The sequence below is a fragment of the Babylonia areolata genome, chromosome 3 (assembly GCF_041734735.1).
Source record: "Babylonia areolata isolate BAREFJ2019XMU chromosome 3, ASM4173473v1, whole genome shotgun sequence".
Taxonomy (NCBI): domain Eukaryota; kingdom Metazoa; phylum Mollusca; class Gastropoda; order Neogastropoda; family Buccinidae; genus Babylonia; species Babylonia areolata.
Window position 1 is genome coordinate 19,969,172 of NC_134878.1, and position 15,030 is coordinate 19,984,201.

At 39.2% G+C, this 15,030-nt stretch overlaps 1 protein-coding gene across 4 annotated transcripts in view; it reads left to right on the forward strand.

Moving 5' to 3' along the window:
- The first annotated feature begins 1,116 nt into the window (after positions 1 to 1,116).
- LOC143279838 (single-stranded DNA-binding protein 3-like) overlaps positions 1,117 to 15,030 on the forward strand; it is a 149,915-nt gene continuing 136,001 nt past the window's right edge. For all 4 annotated transcript variants that reach the window (XM_076584072.1, XM_076584073.1, XM_076584074.1 and 1 more), the window contains exons 1-3: positions 1,117 to 1,223; positions 1,634 to 1,706; positions 9,532 to 9,608. In XM_076584072.1, coding sequence (XP_076440187.1) covers positions 1,168 to 1,223; positions 1,634 to 1,706; positions 9,532 to 9,608 — 206 coding nt within the window. In that variant the 5' untranslated portion in view covers positions 1,117 to 1,167. The remainder of the gene's footprint in view (positions 1,224 to 1,633; positions 1,707 to 9,531; positions 9,609 to 15,030) is intronic.

Genomic DNA, 15,030 nt, shown 5'->3' on the forward strand with positions numbered 1-15,030 from the left:
ACCCTCTCTTCTCCTCTACACAGACCCCTCGGATGTCCAGTAGGTGTCTGAATGACCCAACCTTTAGCGGCTTCCGTCGTCAGAACTGTGGTATTCTTTGTCAACATTCACCTCTTCAGTATAAGAGCGTTCCGCTTGCAATATTTTGATGATGGTAATTGGGATGAAACGCTGTTGACGTCGTCTCTTTCGTCGTTCGTATGGAGAGAGTTAACAGTCCCTTATTATTTGGAGGATTATTGTTTTAGCAAGGCCACTGGACCTTTTTAAATTGTTACGTGGTCTTCCGGCGGTACCAACGCGGTAGTTTTCTATTCTGAACTGATGCCAGATCTTCATTATGGCCCAGAGTGCTGCTAGGGTTGTTTGACTATAAAATAGAAAGATGAAACGAATAACAACAAAACTCACAGCACCTCAAAATATCTCTGTCAACGAACAGTAAGTGAAACATTGGTCACAGTCCCCGGCACGATCTGACACCATAACACAATCGAATAGAAAGGCTCACCGAATTATGCGGGAAATAAAGTAGCCCAGTAGTAGTAGTAGTAGTAGTGTAGTTGCAACAGGTGCAGCAGTGTTAGAAACGTATTAGTAGCAGCAGTAGTCGTAATAGTAGTAGTAATTGTTTTTTTTTAGTTTTTTATTTATTTATTGATTTTCTTCTTCCTCTTCTTATCATTATTAGTAGTAGTTGCTGTTGTAGGGAAAACACTGAAAGAAATGCACGTTAATTGTGTGTCGCCTCCGTTTACACTTGCAATCTTTATCATTAATATAAATATGTACAATTATAATAATTATAATTCCAGTATCTATACGCATTTATGACTACAATTCTTTCCTTCGTTATGGAAAATATTTACAAAACAAAAACAGACAGTCGTATTCATTTGGTGCGTTTTCAGTTCGGACAGAAGCAATCAAAAACGGAAAACAAGTCCGAACTTCTCCGCTCTGATCAGAAAACTGGCAGCCAGCCAACACTTCTTTGTCGTCATTACACACTACAAGCGTGCAACGGGGTTTCGAGGCACACCATACGAGCTAAAATAAACCAACCAATGGAAATGCTCCATTTTACAGGTCTACTTAATGTTGGCAAGGCAACGGGGTCAGTGTCGTCCTTGATGGCTTGACAGGTGGAGTGACAGTAGATTCAGCATGTATGCGAAAGGGAAAGGATCATCGGTACCTTCAGATGCTCAAGCAAGAGAAAAGTAAGTGATAAGTTAGTTTGCAATCGAGTGCGCTAATGGTCAATAGAGACCGAATGCTTGGTTCACTTTAGTACACATTTCTTTGTGTTGCGCATGTTCCACCTGCTTCTCTGAGATGCCCCATTCAAACGAGCGGCATAATGGCTGTTCCGGTTATTAATCCTACCACTCTTGTTATGTTTCTGGTTATATCTTCGTTTTTTCTTTGAGTTATTCCACAGCACTTTTTCAGAGATGATGAACATATTGTACATTTTCGAATTAGAATATATTATGGTGATAGTAGTTCATAGCTGGTTGTAATTCTTGCATGTGAGTCTTGTTTTTGTCGCGATGTCCAACAATGATGGCGGACAGCTGATCTGTGCATAAACATGTTGAGATGATGTACTGCTTCTGTCTCTTTGCAGATTGGCCTTGTACGTGTACGAATACTTGCTACATGTTGGGGCTCAGAAATCTGCACAGACTTTCCTTTCGGAGGTGAGGTTTTTTGTTTTTAAAGCAAGTTTGTTTTTATTTATTGTCAGTCAAGAATAAAAACGAGAAGGATCGAATGATGGAACGGCAGTTCCGGTTATCGACTAACTCACGTGCGCCAAACTTGTGTCGTCTGCTACGACTGTCAAAGCACCATTGCATGGTTTCCAGTGTTTACTGTTAAACATTAACTTGACAATATGTGTCCAACTACCACTGGTATAAAATGAATTAAGTGACCGAGTGGGAATCTGATTCAGAATTAAACACACTTAACAGTCAGTGTTTTTTGTGCTCCCCAAATTTGCATGTTGTGTGCTTGACTATGTGTGTGTGTATACTCGTGTATGTTTACAAATGTGTGTTTGTGTGTGTTCGTATGTTTGCATGTGCGTGCATGTGTGTTTGTGGTTGTGTCTGTGTGTGTCTGTGTGCATGTATGTTTGTCTGTATGTATGCATGCGTCTGAGTGGAGGCGGTTGGGGGGGGGGTTGGGGGGGGGGGGGGATGCATGCGTCTGAGCGGAGGCGGTTGGGGGGTGGGGGGTGGGGGCTGGTGTACATGTACATACGTTAGTTTGATTTTAAATGTATGTATGCCTTGTATGTGTGTGTGTGTGTGTGTGTGTGTGTGTGTGTAGTTTGCTAATCATATTTTAGTGTGTATACATAACATTGATATAATGCGTTTAGTAAAAAACATGTGTTTGTAAAGCACATTGTATGCATTTCTGGGTAGTGTGCTGTATAAGTATTTGTTATTATTATTATTATTATTATGATTGTTATTATTATCGTTATTGCTTTTACTATTATTATTGTTATTACTATCATCATTACTATCATTATTATAATACATTATAAAATGGCTGTTGTGGTTGTGGTTTGTGTTTCTGTATGTCTGAATGTATATATTTGTGAAAATGTGTGTGTTTGTGTAACATGTCTGTGTGTGTGTTTGTGTATGAGTTTGTGTGTGTGTGTGTGTGTGTGTGTGTGTGTGTGTGTGTGTTTACGTGGCTTTTGAGATTCACATCAGTGTATTTAAATTGATATGCTGTCATACTATAAAAAAAAAAGTAACCAGATAATAATACTAAAAATTAATCATTAAAACCCCCACTACTACAACCAACAGCTACAACTGGACAGCAGAGCTGAAGAAAACAAAATTGTAATAACTGATGCTTTAATTATATCAGGTCTTGCATCAGATCTTACACAAAGTTGAGAAGAATGAAAGATGTTTAAGGAAAGACATTTATGTGCAGGAGATAGTGGAAACAAGAGAGTTGAATTATATATTATTCATAAAGTTATGAATAATAAACTCTTTGAAATGACTCCTTGACTGCAACTGGGGAACCTATTGTTGCTATCTTTTTTTTCTATTTCAAAGGTACTTGGGACATGATATATCTTCTTTAAGCTGTACATGAGTCAGACTTGCGTCTTACTATTTTATTTTTATTTTTTAAACATTTTAAAAAATTTAGATGGCTTTGGATCTTTTAGGGTTTAGTTTTCTGGTATGCTCCATTGCAGTGGAATAATCCTTGACAACCATGAACATTTTCGGTATAAGTGATTAAGTATCAGTTTAATACGAGATTCCCAGGCTATTCATGAGCTTCCAAAAATACCATCCCAGTCATTGCTATATAGATCGTATAGTTTGTGATTTATAGTTAGCCATTTTGGGTGGGGGGGAGGGGGGTTGTGGAGGGGGGGGGGGGTGTTGTTTCTTAACTAATACATGTATGCATGTATCACAGCTCCCCATTACTTTAGTAAAGAGACATTTATAAGATTTGATTTTTTAACATTGTAATCTGTCTGTTCATCTGTACACTCATCTATGTGTACTCCACTGTTTTGCAAAGTCATATTTTTGGACCATCAGACTCAGCTTTAGCTCAGGGACCAGTTATGTTCATAATGTTATCTACTTAGTTGTGTGACTTGAGCCGTTAAGGTTGGAGTAGATCTGTTCCTCAAGTTCAGTTGTGGAATTACACTACAGCAAACTTTCCTTTTAAAACCCACCCAAGGTGAAAGGTCGCTGCATTTTACAGAGTATAGATAGACTGTGTGATTTATTCATGAATAAGTGCAATTTTGTTCAATTTCTTTTACACATTGTTTTTGTTTTATGAATAATATTAGTGAGCAGCTTAATAACAACATGCACACAACATGATGAAAAACAACAATGAAAAACAAGAACAAAATAAATTGCAGAAAAAGTACAATATTTTATAGAACTAGAAGAACATAGAAAAGCATTAAGATTTTGAGTATGTGTGCATATGCACAAAACATGAATGAGAGAAGGAAAAGAAGAAAGGAAAGAAGGAAAGGAGAGATAGAAAGGAAAAGGGACACAGAGAGAGAGAGAGTGTGCGTGTGAGAGCATTGAGTGAAGTGTGAGATTGTTTGGTGTTGACAGGTTGGAACTGACTTGTGTTGATTTACTCCAGTAATCCAGGTACACATATGTATTTATGTATACATGCAGGTCATTGTAGCCTGTTATAAATAAGAAATAAGAACTGCTATAACAAATCCTAATGGTGTGAAATGTGACTGGCACCCGTGACAGTATCTGGATACTGCAAGTTATGTGTAACATGTCTATTAGTATGTGTATCAGCGTTTCAGCTGTGGTAGAGTTGATGTGATCTATCATTGGGATTGATCTTGCTTGGTTGGCTCTAGTTCCCCCCTCACCCATCTCTGTGACCTTTTCAACCTCACCCCATGATCCCACAGTCATGAGTCCATTTACACTGGAGTTATCATCATTACACTGTGTGCCATTTATACTTGAGAGCACTGTGCTTAATCATGACATTTTATTGACAGGTTGGGAGGGGGGGATGAGGGGGGGAATAAAAGAGAAGTGAGTAGTTGAGTTGACTCTGGCAGGCAAGCTGATAACAGTGAAATTAGGTCAAGGGAGGGAGGGGTATAGATGTCATGTATGATCCCTGTCTCAGTGTCTGACTCGTGAGGATAAGGAGACATAGGGCATCTGCTCTGACAGCATGCAGGACTGTTCATTTGTTGATGATACTGCAAAAATAATGATAATTGTGATATCAGTAATAATGATGATAATGATATTAATGATATCAAATAATCATAATCTTGTTCATAATATTGATAATGATAATCATGATTTAAAAAAATGCAGATTGATGTTCACACCTTCCACATGAGAAGCTCAGTGGCATTTGCAAAAAAAAAAAAAAGAAAAAAAGAAAAGCTATATGCACATTGCATACAATAGATTAAAAAAACCAAAAAAACCCATCATGATCATGTACACATCATGTACACCATACAAGAACAATTTTGTGCACTTAGAACACGTAAATGAACACACCCTATGCATGCATACATGACTAGCAGAAGTATGTTGTACAGTGTCGTCATGGAAAAAGAATTGTTCAAAGTTTTCCAGTCCAGTCCATTAGTTCGCTTGCCAGTCATGCAGACAGTACATTAACAGATCATTGGAGTATAGCACTGGTGTCCTGGATATATGTCCTGGTTCAGTGGTTTGTGGCCTGTCACATTTGTTCAACAGGATGTTGATCATTGTCAGTCCATTTGTATTGCCCTTTTATTAGATTTAATCGTTGTGGTTTTTTTTTCCCTGTTCTATAATCTTTCCTCTCTCAACCTGTTTGATTTTTGTTTCAGTTGACCTAAAATTGGGCATACTGAGATGCCTGTTACATGTCCATTTCCTAGTTTTTCCTCAGAAACGCAAGCTCAGCTGTCAGGAGCACAATTAATTACACAACATATACAAGGCGCACATCAAAATGATGAACAGGAAGTTGAGCATTGATGTGTCAGTCAATCACTGTTGTTGCTGCAGCCATTTTAGCTACCTTCAGCCGAAGTTGAGGCCCCGACATCAACACTGTTGGAGGCATTGTATAGCTGTTTGACCTGACAGTATAGATCTGTCACATTGTTACTACTGTCAGTCTGCCCGTCTGTGTCGTCAAACATGCCGCACACTCCGACCCACGTTTTGTGAGTCAGTCAGGCCCAGATTTTGATTAGCACCCTGTGACATTTCTGGGTGTGAGTGGGTGGCACAGATTGTTGTTTCCTATCCAGTGTGTAGGTTGGGTCAGGGTTTTTTTTATTTGTTCGTTTTTTTCCCTTTTTATTTTTATTTGGTGCCTCATGATTTTGGTCTTATTGTTTTCTGTATTATGGTGGTGATGATGGGGGTGATGCTGCTGCTGTTGCTGTTGGGGTCCATTTAGATTCGGGATTATTTGACAGGGCTGTTTGGTGTGCTGTCTTAACAAATCTGTGCATTGGGGTTCGAAGTTGTGTTTTGGCATCATGTTATGTCCTCAGGAAAGGCACTGTACTTTGATTTTCCTTACTCTGTCCAAGTGTGAATAGCACCTGACTTCATTCGGCTGGGGAAGGTTAAAATGACGGAAGAAGACAGTCGGGCCTTATCTTCCTATGCTGAGCCCTAGACACAGTGGGTATTATGAATTCACTGCCCCGATGGCCATAAAACTAGGACTGTAGAACGTTTACCCCCCCCCCCCCCCCTACTCTCCTCTTTTTTTGTGCCTTTTTTTTTTTTTTTATTTTCTCTAAAGACCAGGAACCCTTTCAAAGGATTGTTCCACATTTTGAAGCATAATAATTCACCTGTTTGATCATAGTTATGTCTGAATGAAATAAAACATTAATTTAATGTTCTGCAGACTTAATTGTGACTCGCGGGTGTTTAACTGCAGCAAGCTGAATGCAGAATCCCAGAAATGAACTCTCCTGACCCCAGCCCCTCCACCCCTGCTACAGTTCATTGTAAACGTTGTAACGTTGTTTTTTTGTTTTTTTAGGTTTTTGGGTCAATTTATTGGATTAGAATAGATAATGTGTAATTAATTGAAAGAAAGGAGTAGATCTGAGTCTTGTTGAAAGATTGTGTGCTGATAAGGTAGGTAACTGGTAAAACGGAAAGTGACCTGACTTAGATCTGACAGCAGTGACATATCTAATTAAAAACAACAACAACAGCCACAGTAGTTATTGCAGTATTTTCTTATTTTAAGCAAATAAACCACAGCAGTTGTTGCAGTATTAGTATTAGTAACTGAAGTAGGTGTAGTAGTGGAGATGTGTGCCTTTGATTTATATGCTTCTGTGTCATTGATGCTTAGAAATTTTACCCTATCCTATCCGTATGACTCCCTTCACCTCTACATCTACACCCCATCAAGCTTTCTGATCATCTGCAGATCCACTGTGTTTCAGAAATCTTACCCTATCCTATCTGTATGACTCCCTTCACCTCTACATCTACACCCCATCAAGCTTTCTGATCATCTTCAGATCCACTGTGTTTCAGAAATCTTACCCTATCCTATCTGTATGACTCCCTTCACCTCTACATCTACACCCCATCAAGCTTTCTGATCATCTGCAGATCCACTGTGTTTCCGTGATCCCAGATTCAATCACTCCACAGTCAGCCTTCGCTCATCCTCTGTCATTGGACCTTACACTTAGAATGATCTCCCTGTGTCGCTTTGTTAAAATCCCTGCATTTGGCTCTTTCAAGTCTGGCTTTAAAACCTGCCTCTGTCCAAAATAGCCCCTGCTCCTCCTCTTTTCTTCAGTCTATAGCTTTTCCAGCCTTTTGTAGATCTAATGTATTTGTCATTCATCCCTTCGGTTCAGAGTTATATGTGCTTGTGTAAGTCTTTAGTGAAACTGAAAGCGCTTTGGTTTGTCTGCACAAGATTCAGTGTCCTATTATTATTATAAATACATTATTTACTATCATTATTTTATTATATATATATATTTTTTTTAAAGTCTTCCAGTGGACATCAGTTCTATTTTCTGAGAACAGCATTCAGTTTCAGAACATATAATATCAGTTATCATTTATACTAGTATTACTCTGTCAAAACAGATTTGTCTGTGTGAAATTCAGGCCACTTTCTCCAGGGTGAGTGTGTCACCACCACAGTGCAATGCCACATGAATTTTTTTTCTTTCTGTCTGTAAGTGCATTTGATTTACCAGCAAAGTGCACATTTCTACAGAATTTATTTTTCGAAAGGTACATGTTCTGGTTTCATATGCTTATTTAAACAACAGACATTTATGTATTATATTTTTCAGTTTTCAGTTTTCGAATTAGGCTGTGTTTCGGAAAATCAATCAAAAACGCGTCTTTATTTGGCTCACGTGAGTTTAAACAAAGTAAATCTGTGTATTAACTATCTGTGTAAGTGTGAATGTGTGTGTTTGTGTGTGTGTGTGTGTGTGTGTGTGTGTGTGTGTGTGTGTGTGTGTGTGAAGCTGAGTTCTTGGGAATCAAGAACATCAGAAGTGCAATATTTAGGATTATAATGAAGATAGTGATTGATTAGACATTTCCAGGCATTCTTGAATTTTTCTTTCTATGGCTAATGAAATGTATGCTTAGATTATTGATATTTTATTATTGGTAAGGGGTGAGATAACAAAATCAAGCGCTGTTAGACTTTTCCCAAGATGGAATTGATGGTGGCCTCTTCTTTGTCTACTTGTATTTCTGCTTTTTTAAAATTTAATTTTTTTTTTTTTTATCAGCTGTATTTAGAAATTTCCTGAGATAGAAACAGTGCTGACTTTATTATTTGTGTAAGTGTATTTCTGCTATTAAAATCATGTGCATAAAATTCAGGCCTTACCATTGATAGAAACATTGCTGACTTGTAATGTTGCATCTTCTTTGAAATAAGTGCAGTTAGACTTTTCTTTTCACAGGATTGGTGCTTAATTATTATTTGTCTATTGTATTTATGTTATTTATACTCCCTTTAGCTACTGTTTAGCCCTTTTTTTTTTTTGCACATATTAAAATGCATATTTTAATAATAGAAATCACATAAAAAACATTTCAGAGATAAAATACTTCAAAATGTTTAGCTTAAACAGTGAAACAAATTTCCTTGATTCTCACATTTTGTATTATCTTGATGTTTGTGTGAACTGTTTCCTTTGAATTATTCATGAAAGTGTTTTTTTTCCACTGGTTATTTGTAATATGTTTCCTGCATATGGTTGTTTACAGTCAAGTTAGAGATACTGAAGTTAGAGATACTGATTTTCTTCTTTTCTTGTTCTTGTTCTTCCTGTTATTCTTCTTTTTAGAATTTGAAACAGAACTTTCCTGATTTCTTGCTCTTTGTAATGGTGTTGATGTTTGTATGTGTTGTTGTCGTTCAGGCTTTGTTCAGGTTTAAAAATTCTTTTTAAGAGTTTGGGAGAAAAAAAGAAAAGAAAAAAAGTAACATCGTTTTTAAAGTCCCTAAAAATTGAAAAGTAAAAGATCTTTTTAGAATGATGCAGGTTTGTAATAGTTTATGTATTTGGGGTCACTATTCTTAAGAAACAATAACTTTCATCATTTCTGTTGGTGTTAAAGCACAGAAGCGAAACGTTTCTACTGAATTTGAATTGAAAAGTATGATAATACTGGAAAAAAAGACCTGATCTTGAAACAGGATTTTTTCATCCAAAATTGTTTTTCTGACCCATGTGTGATGGAACGGATGACAAAACAGATAAACAGCATAAGCTGGCACTGCCAACCAAAACAGCAGGACTTTGCTGGTTCTTGGTGTGATAGTTTTAAAGTTTTGGGTTTTTTGGTATTTGAAAGGTTCTTAAACTTAAAAAAAAAAAAATTGCGATTACAATAATACAAACCTGGATGAACCCTGTTCTTGTGCTTGTGCATCTCTTGTTTCTTCCTGGTTGACTATACTACTTTTCCAACGTAGATGCCTTCTATGCAGATCCGATGGGAGAAGAACATCACGTTAGGAGAGCCTCCGGGGTTTCTGCATTCGTGGTGGTGGTAAGTTCTTTTGCATTATGATTGATTTTTTTTTTTCTACTTTATTGTTCATTGTTTTTTTGTAAACCTGTGTGTGTGTGTGTGCTGAGTTTTGGTTGTTTTTGAGTATATGTATATTGTCTTTCTGCCCATTTACAGCAGTATCCTTCCATATATTGGTGAATAACATTGAAACTTCAGTGACGTGTTCCTGACCAACACCACAGGTGTGCAGGTGTTTATATCTACCCAGACCTGATATGCACAGGTCTGAGCAGCTGACTGGACTAGAAGCAACGTCAAATTGTATCTGTTGCGCCTGTATGTTTCTTTCTTTTTGGTCTGCAAGCTCACGTTCATTCATAATTATACTTTTGGTGTCATATACTGTACCATGTCAAACTGATGCAAACTAGGCCTATTGGTTTGCTCTGCTTGGCCAAATTTCGCGCGGCTAACAGTGAAAAGACGGGCCCACCCGCTCTCAGCCAATCAAACGCCTCTAAAAACTATAAGCGCTTAATCATTCCCTTTGGCCGAGTATAATACAAACTCCTCCTATTGGCCTTTTTTATGTACACAACTCGTTTTTACCCCCACTGTATTATAGGCAGCTGTACACTTATCAGTGATGTGCAAGCTGGATATGTTCCGAGTTTCCAAAACCTCAGAACACTGATATGGATCACAATATCTTTAACATGCATAGTTGATCTTTTGCACATGTATACACATGAAGCAGATCAAGGCTGTTACTGATCTGCATGTAGAAGTATCGACCTGTGAGACAGGAAGAATCTCCACCCGTAATCCACCAAGCACCCAAACTGGGATTGAACCCCAGACCCACAAACTGAAACTCCAGTGCTTAAACTGTTTGGCCTTTGTGCCTATCATTGTGCGGCTTTTACAGTGGGAAACAGAATGAGAGGAAGCTATATATAGACAAAAAGAACAGCCCTGTCATATTGTTAAAGGAGAAAGGTCCCATTGCCTTTTAGTCATAGGGGCAGTGAATTCATCATATCCACTGTGTCTAGGGCTTTGCATAGGAAGGTGGGGCCCCTAAGCCTTCCCTTTTGCCATTTCTTACCTTCCCCAACCAAAGTCAGATACCCATTCACACCTGGATGGAGTGAGTAAAATCAGAATAAACTACCTGACGGGCGCAATAGCCGAATGGTTAAAGTGTTGGACTTTCAATCTGAGGGTCCCAGGTTCGAATCACGGTGACGGCGCCTGGTGGGTAAAGGGTGGAGATTTTTTACGATCTCCCAGGTCAACATATGTGCAGACCTGCTAGTGTCTGAACCCCCTTAGTGTGTATATGCAAACAGAAGATCAAATACGCACGTTAAAGATCCTGTAATCCATGTCAGCGTTCGGTGGGTTATGGAAACAAGAACATACCCAGCATGCACCCCCCCGAAAACGGAGTATGGCTGCCTACATGGCGGGGTAAAAACGGTCATACACGTAAAAGCCCACTTGTGTGCATACGAGTGAACGCAGAAGAAGAGAATAAACTACCTTTCCCAAGGACGCAGCACCATACTGAAATGGAGCCTTGAACCCTGTTCACTGGTGAACACCAGGTTGGAAGTCCCAACACCTTTAACTGAAATGAGGTTTCATGGGTGCCATTCATTTAGAGTTGGTATACTATTTAGTTGCAGTCCCATCCTTGAAGTAACACTCACACTGTCTGCCTTTTGTCAGGAGGATTGGTGGCCTAGTGGTAACGTGTCCACCTTGGAAGCGAGGGAATCCGAGTATTTTCTCCCTCTCCACTAGACCTTGAGTGGTGGTCTGGATGCTAGTCATTTGGATGAGATGATAAATCAAGGTCCTGTATGTAGCACGTGCTTTGTGTGTGTGAGTGAACCCATGGTATCAAAAGGGTTGACCCTGGCAAAATTCTGTAGAAAAGTCCACTTTAATAGGAAAACAGACACTTGTAGGAAGAAAAAAAGAAAAGAAAGGAAAAAAAAAAAAAAGAAAAAAAAAGGCTGGCACTGCTTTGTAGTGAAGGTGAAGTGCTTTCCTTGAGGAGAGCTGCCTGAATCTTACAAGAGAAATCTGTTGTGACAAAAAAGTAGTACGAGTCAAGAAGACAAGACAAAACAAGACGAGATAATTTTGTTAGGACACGCTTGTTGTCACTTAGGGATTTGCTGGTGATGTCCTATACAACATGTGCAATAGCCTCCTTTGTGTGTATGTACGCAAGTAGAAGATCAAGTACGCATGTTAAAGCTCCTACAATCGGTGTCGGCGTTCGGTGGGTTATAGAAACAAGAACATACCCAGCATGTACACCCCCGAAAACAGAGTATGGCTGCCTACATGACGGGGTAAATAAACAAAACAGTCATTCACATAAAATGTTACATGTCTGTGTGAGTGTGCATGTGTGCGTGTCTGAAATCTGATTGAATGAGACAGGAAACATATCATGAGCGCTCAATGGCAGCTGTCAGTCGGCTCTGCCCAGATAGTCAGCCTGTGTTGTGCATTTGACCTGGAGTTTGTAAAGCGTTTCGTGCTTGGTCTCCGACTGAGGATAGGTGCTATATAAGTATCCTTCTTCTTCTGTGTTCGTGGGCTGCAACTCCCACGTTCACTCGCATGTACACGAGTGGGCTTTACGTGCATGACCGTTTTTACCCCACCATGTAGGCAGTCATACTCCGCTTTCGGGGGTGTGCATGCTGGGTATGTTCTTGCTTCCATAACCCACCGAACGCTGACATGGATTACAGGATCTTTAACGTGCGTATTTGATCTTCTGCATGCGTTTACATACGAAGGGGGTTCAGGCACTAGCAGGTCTGCACATATGTTGACCTGGGAGATTGTAAAAATCTCCACCCTTAACCCACCAGGCGCCGTCACCGTGATTCGAACCCAGGTCCCTCAGATTGAAAGTCCAACGCTTTAACCACTCGGCTATTGCGCCTGTCTATGTAAGTATCCATATCATTCATTCATTCAGTGCATGACAGCAGTCTTGATAGATTGTCAGGTCAGTCTCTGTGGGGACGTTGGGAGCTCTTTCAGTATACGGTACTTTTCGGCCAACAAGGCACTACAGTGCAAAGGATGCACCCCTGAATTTAAAGAAAAAAGTTACTTTTAACATAAAAAAGGCACATACATTCAATAAGCCACATTTGCCCATGTTTTGGAAAAGTTACAGTCTTCCCGTAGTCTGGTGCAGAATGGCTTCTGCTGGCCCCAGATGTTTTCTGAGTTGGGGCATCAACTTTGGAAACTGAATTAGAATCAAAATTGTTATGATCTGCATGTTGACTAGCCTCTGTTACCCAATTTGTCTGCTCTGTTATTTTTTTTAATTTTTATATCTATATATTTTTTTAAACACAGTTTTCGCAATTCTGAAGCAGTCAGTCGAATGTGCACTGTTGTCAGCTCAGCTGCTGATATTTTCTCCCCCTCCACTAGACCTTAAGTGGTGGTCTGTACACTAGTCATTCAGATGAGACGATAAACCGAGGTCCTGTGTGCAGCATGCACTTAGTGCACGTAAAAGAACCCACGGCAACAAAAGGGTCGTTCTTGGCAAAATTCTGTAGAAAAATCCACTTCGATAGGAAAAACAAATAAAACTGCATGCAGGAAAAAATACAAAAAAATGGGTGGAGCTGTAGTGTAGCGATGCACTCTCCCTGGGGAGAGCAGCCCAAATTTCACACAGAGAAATCTGTTGTGATAAAAAGAGAAATACAATACAGTTTTAAAAATAATCTGGCAAAAAATTGACATAATGGTCAAGGTCGGAGGCATGTCGCAGGTTTGTGTGCATGAGTGAGACCGTGCTTGTGGCTAGTTTTATTTCCCAGGTGGTTTTTGTAATTAATTTTATTTCATTTTGTTAAGGTTCTACAAGATCAATAATCACAGGTTTTTTGTTTTTTTTTCAGCCCTGAAATGGCTCTAGTGTATAGCTGGGTTGGCTATAGTATAAGCAACAAAGACAGATAAAGGAATAAAATAAATCAGGTGAGCACCATTGAAGTGACCTGGCAACAGGTTGGAGTCTCAGCCCAGTGGTGACCTGTGGTTCACAGAGACCTGCAGGCTGCTGTCCTCCACAGTGCTGGTGGTGTGGTGAGGGGTGGGGCTAGGGGGGTAAGGGGTGTTGAGAATTAAATGTATCTTGTTATGCACTGTTGTGTATGTATAATAATTAGGCACAACACTCAGCTTTATTACAGATTGACATAATTTTACAGTTGGGCCAACAGCAAATTGAGAGCTGTATCATCAATGGTTTCTCCATTGCAAACGAAATTCATTTACGACTTTGTCTTTTGTGAAGGACTGTGACTCTCAAACTAGGAGGCAAAATTGCACTGGCACTTGCGCTGCAACCTTGGGAGCTAGCTGGCCTTTAGGAACCATCCCGGCACCAGCTGTCCTAAAACTCTCTTGGCCAAGAGAGGAGGGGGATGGATGCAAGACACTCTCCACTATAATTCAAATTCTAGCCCAGATAGTCTGGATAGCAGTTGCCCCCTCTGCTGTTCTGATGGTCATAGTAGGACACAACTGACTATCATCATATGTATAATTCAATAATTGTTTCATATGAGGTGCTTAGAGCCTGTTATATGGGGCGTTTGCACCAAATTAGAAGTAATGTAATGGGAATGTAACTTGGGCAAGTCACTCTCCATTATAATCAAACTCAAGCCGTGATAGTTGAGACAGCAGTTGCCTCCTCTGCTGTTCTGATAGTCATAGTCGGACATGACTGACTATCATACAAGAACTAGAGATATATTGATTATTAATAATTATTATTATTGAAAACCACCATGGAGGGAAAGAATAAATCAGGCTGTAAGATCCAACAAAAACCAGCTGAATTAACAATGAAAAGATTAAAAATTATATATTTTTTATTTTACCAGAAAGTGGGTTGATAAAGGTGTGTATCAATTCATGTATATAAGCCTTTGTACAGTGTAATTAAAACCGCACTTGGGGTTTCATTTTACTCTATGAAATTCAATTTGAAACAACAAAACAGCACTTTTGAACAAGAAAGCGGTAACATTAAAAAAAAAAAATTGCACTTGCTTTAAAAAAAAAAAAAAAAGTTTTTAGAAATTAACTGAAAATTTACACAGTTGGAAAGATCGTGTACTTCCATTGTAGTTTGAGAGTGCATGCAACTATATATTTTAAAGACGGTTTCACAGGACAGGGTATTCTTGTTCAATGATTCATTTAATTAAAGCCAAAGATAAACCTTACCTGGTATATATCCTCTTCCTAGCCCCCCCCATACACCACTCCCACTCTCAACGTGTACGAGTGTGTGCGCACACGCACACACACACACACACACAGATAAACAAACACACACAAACACACACACACACACACACACACACACACACACACACCAATGCAC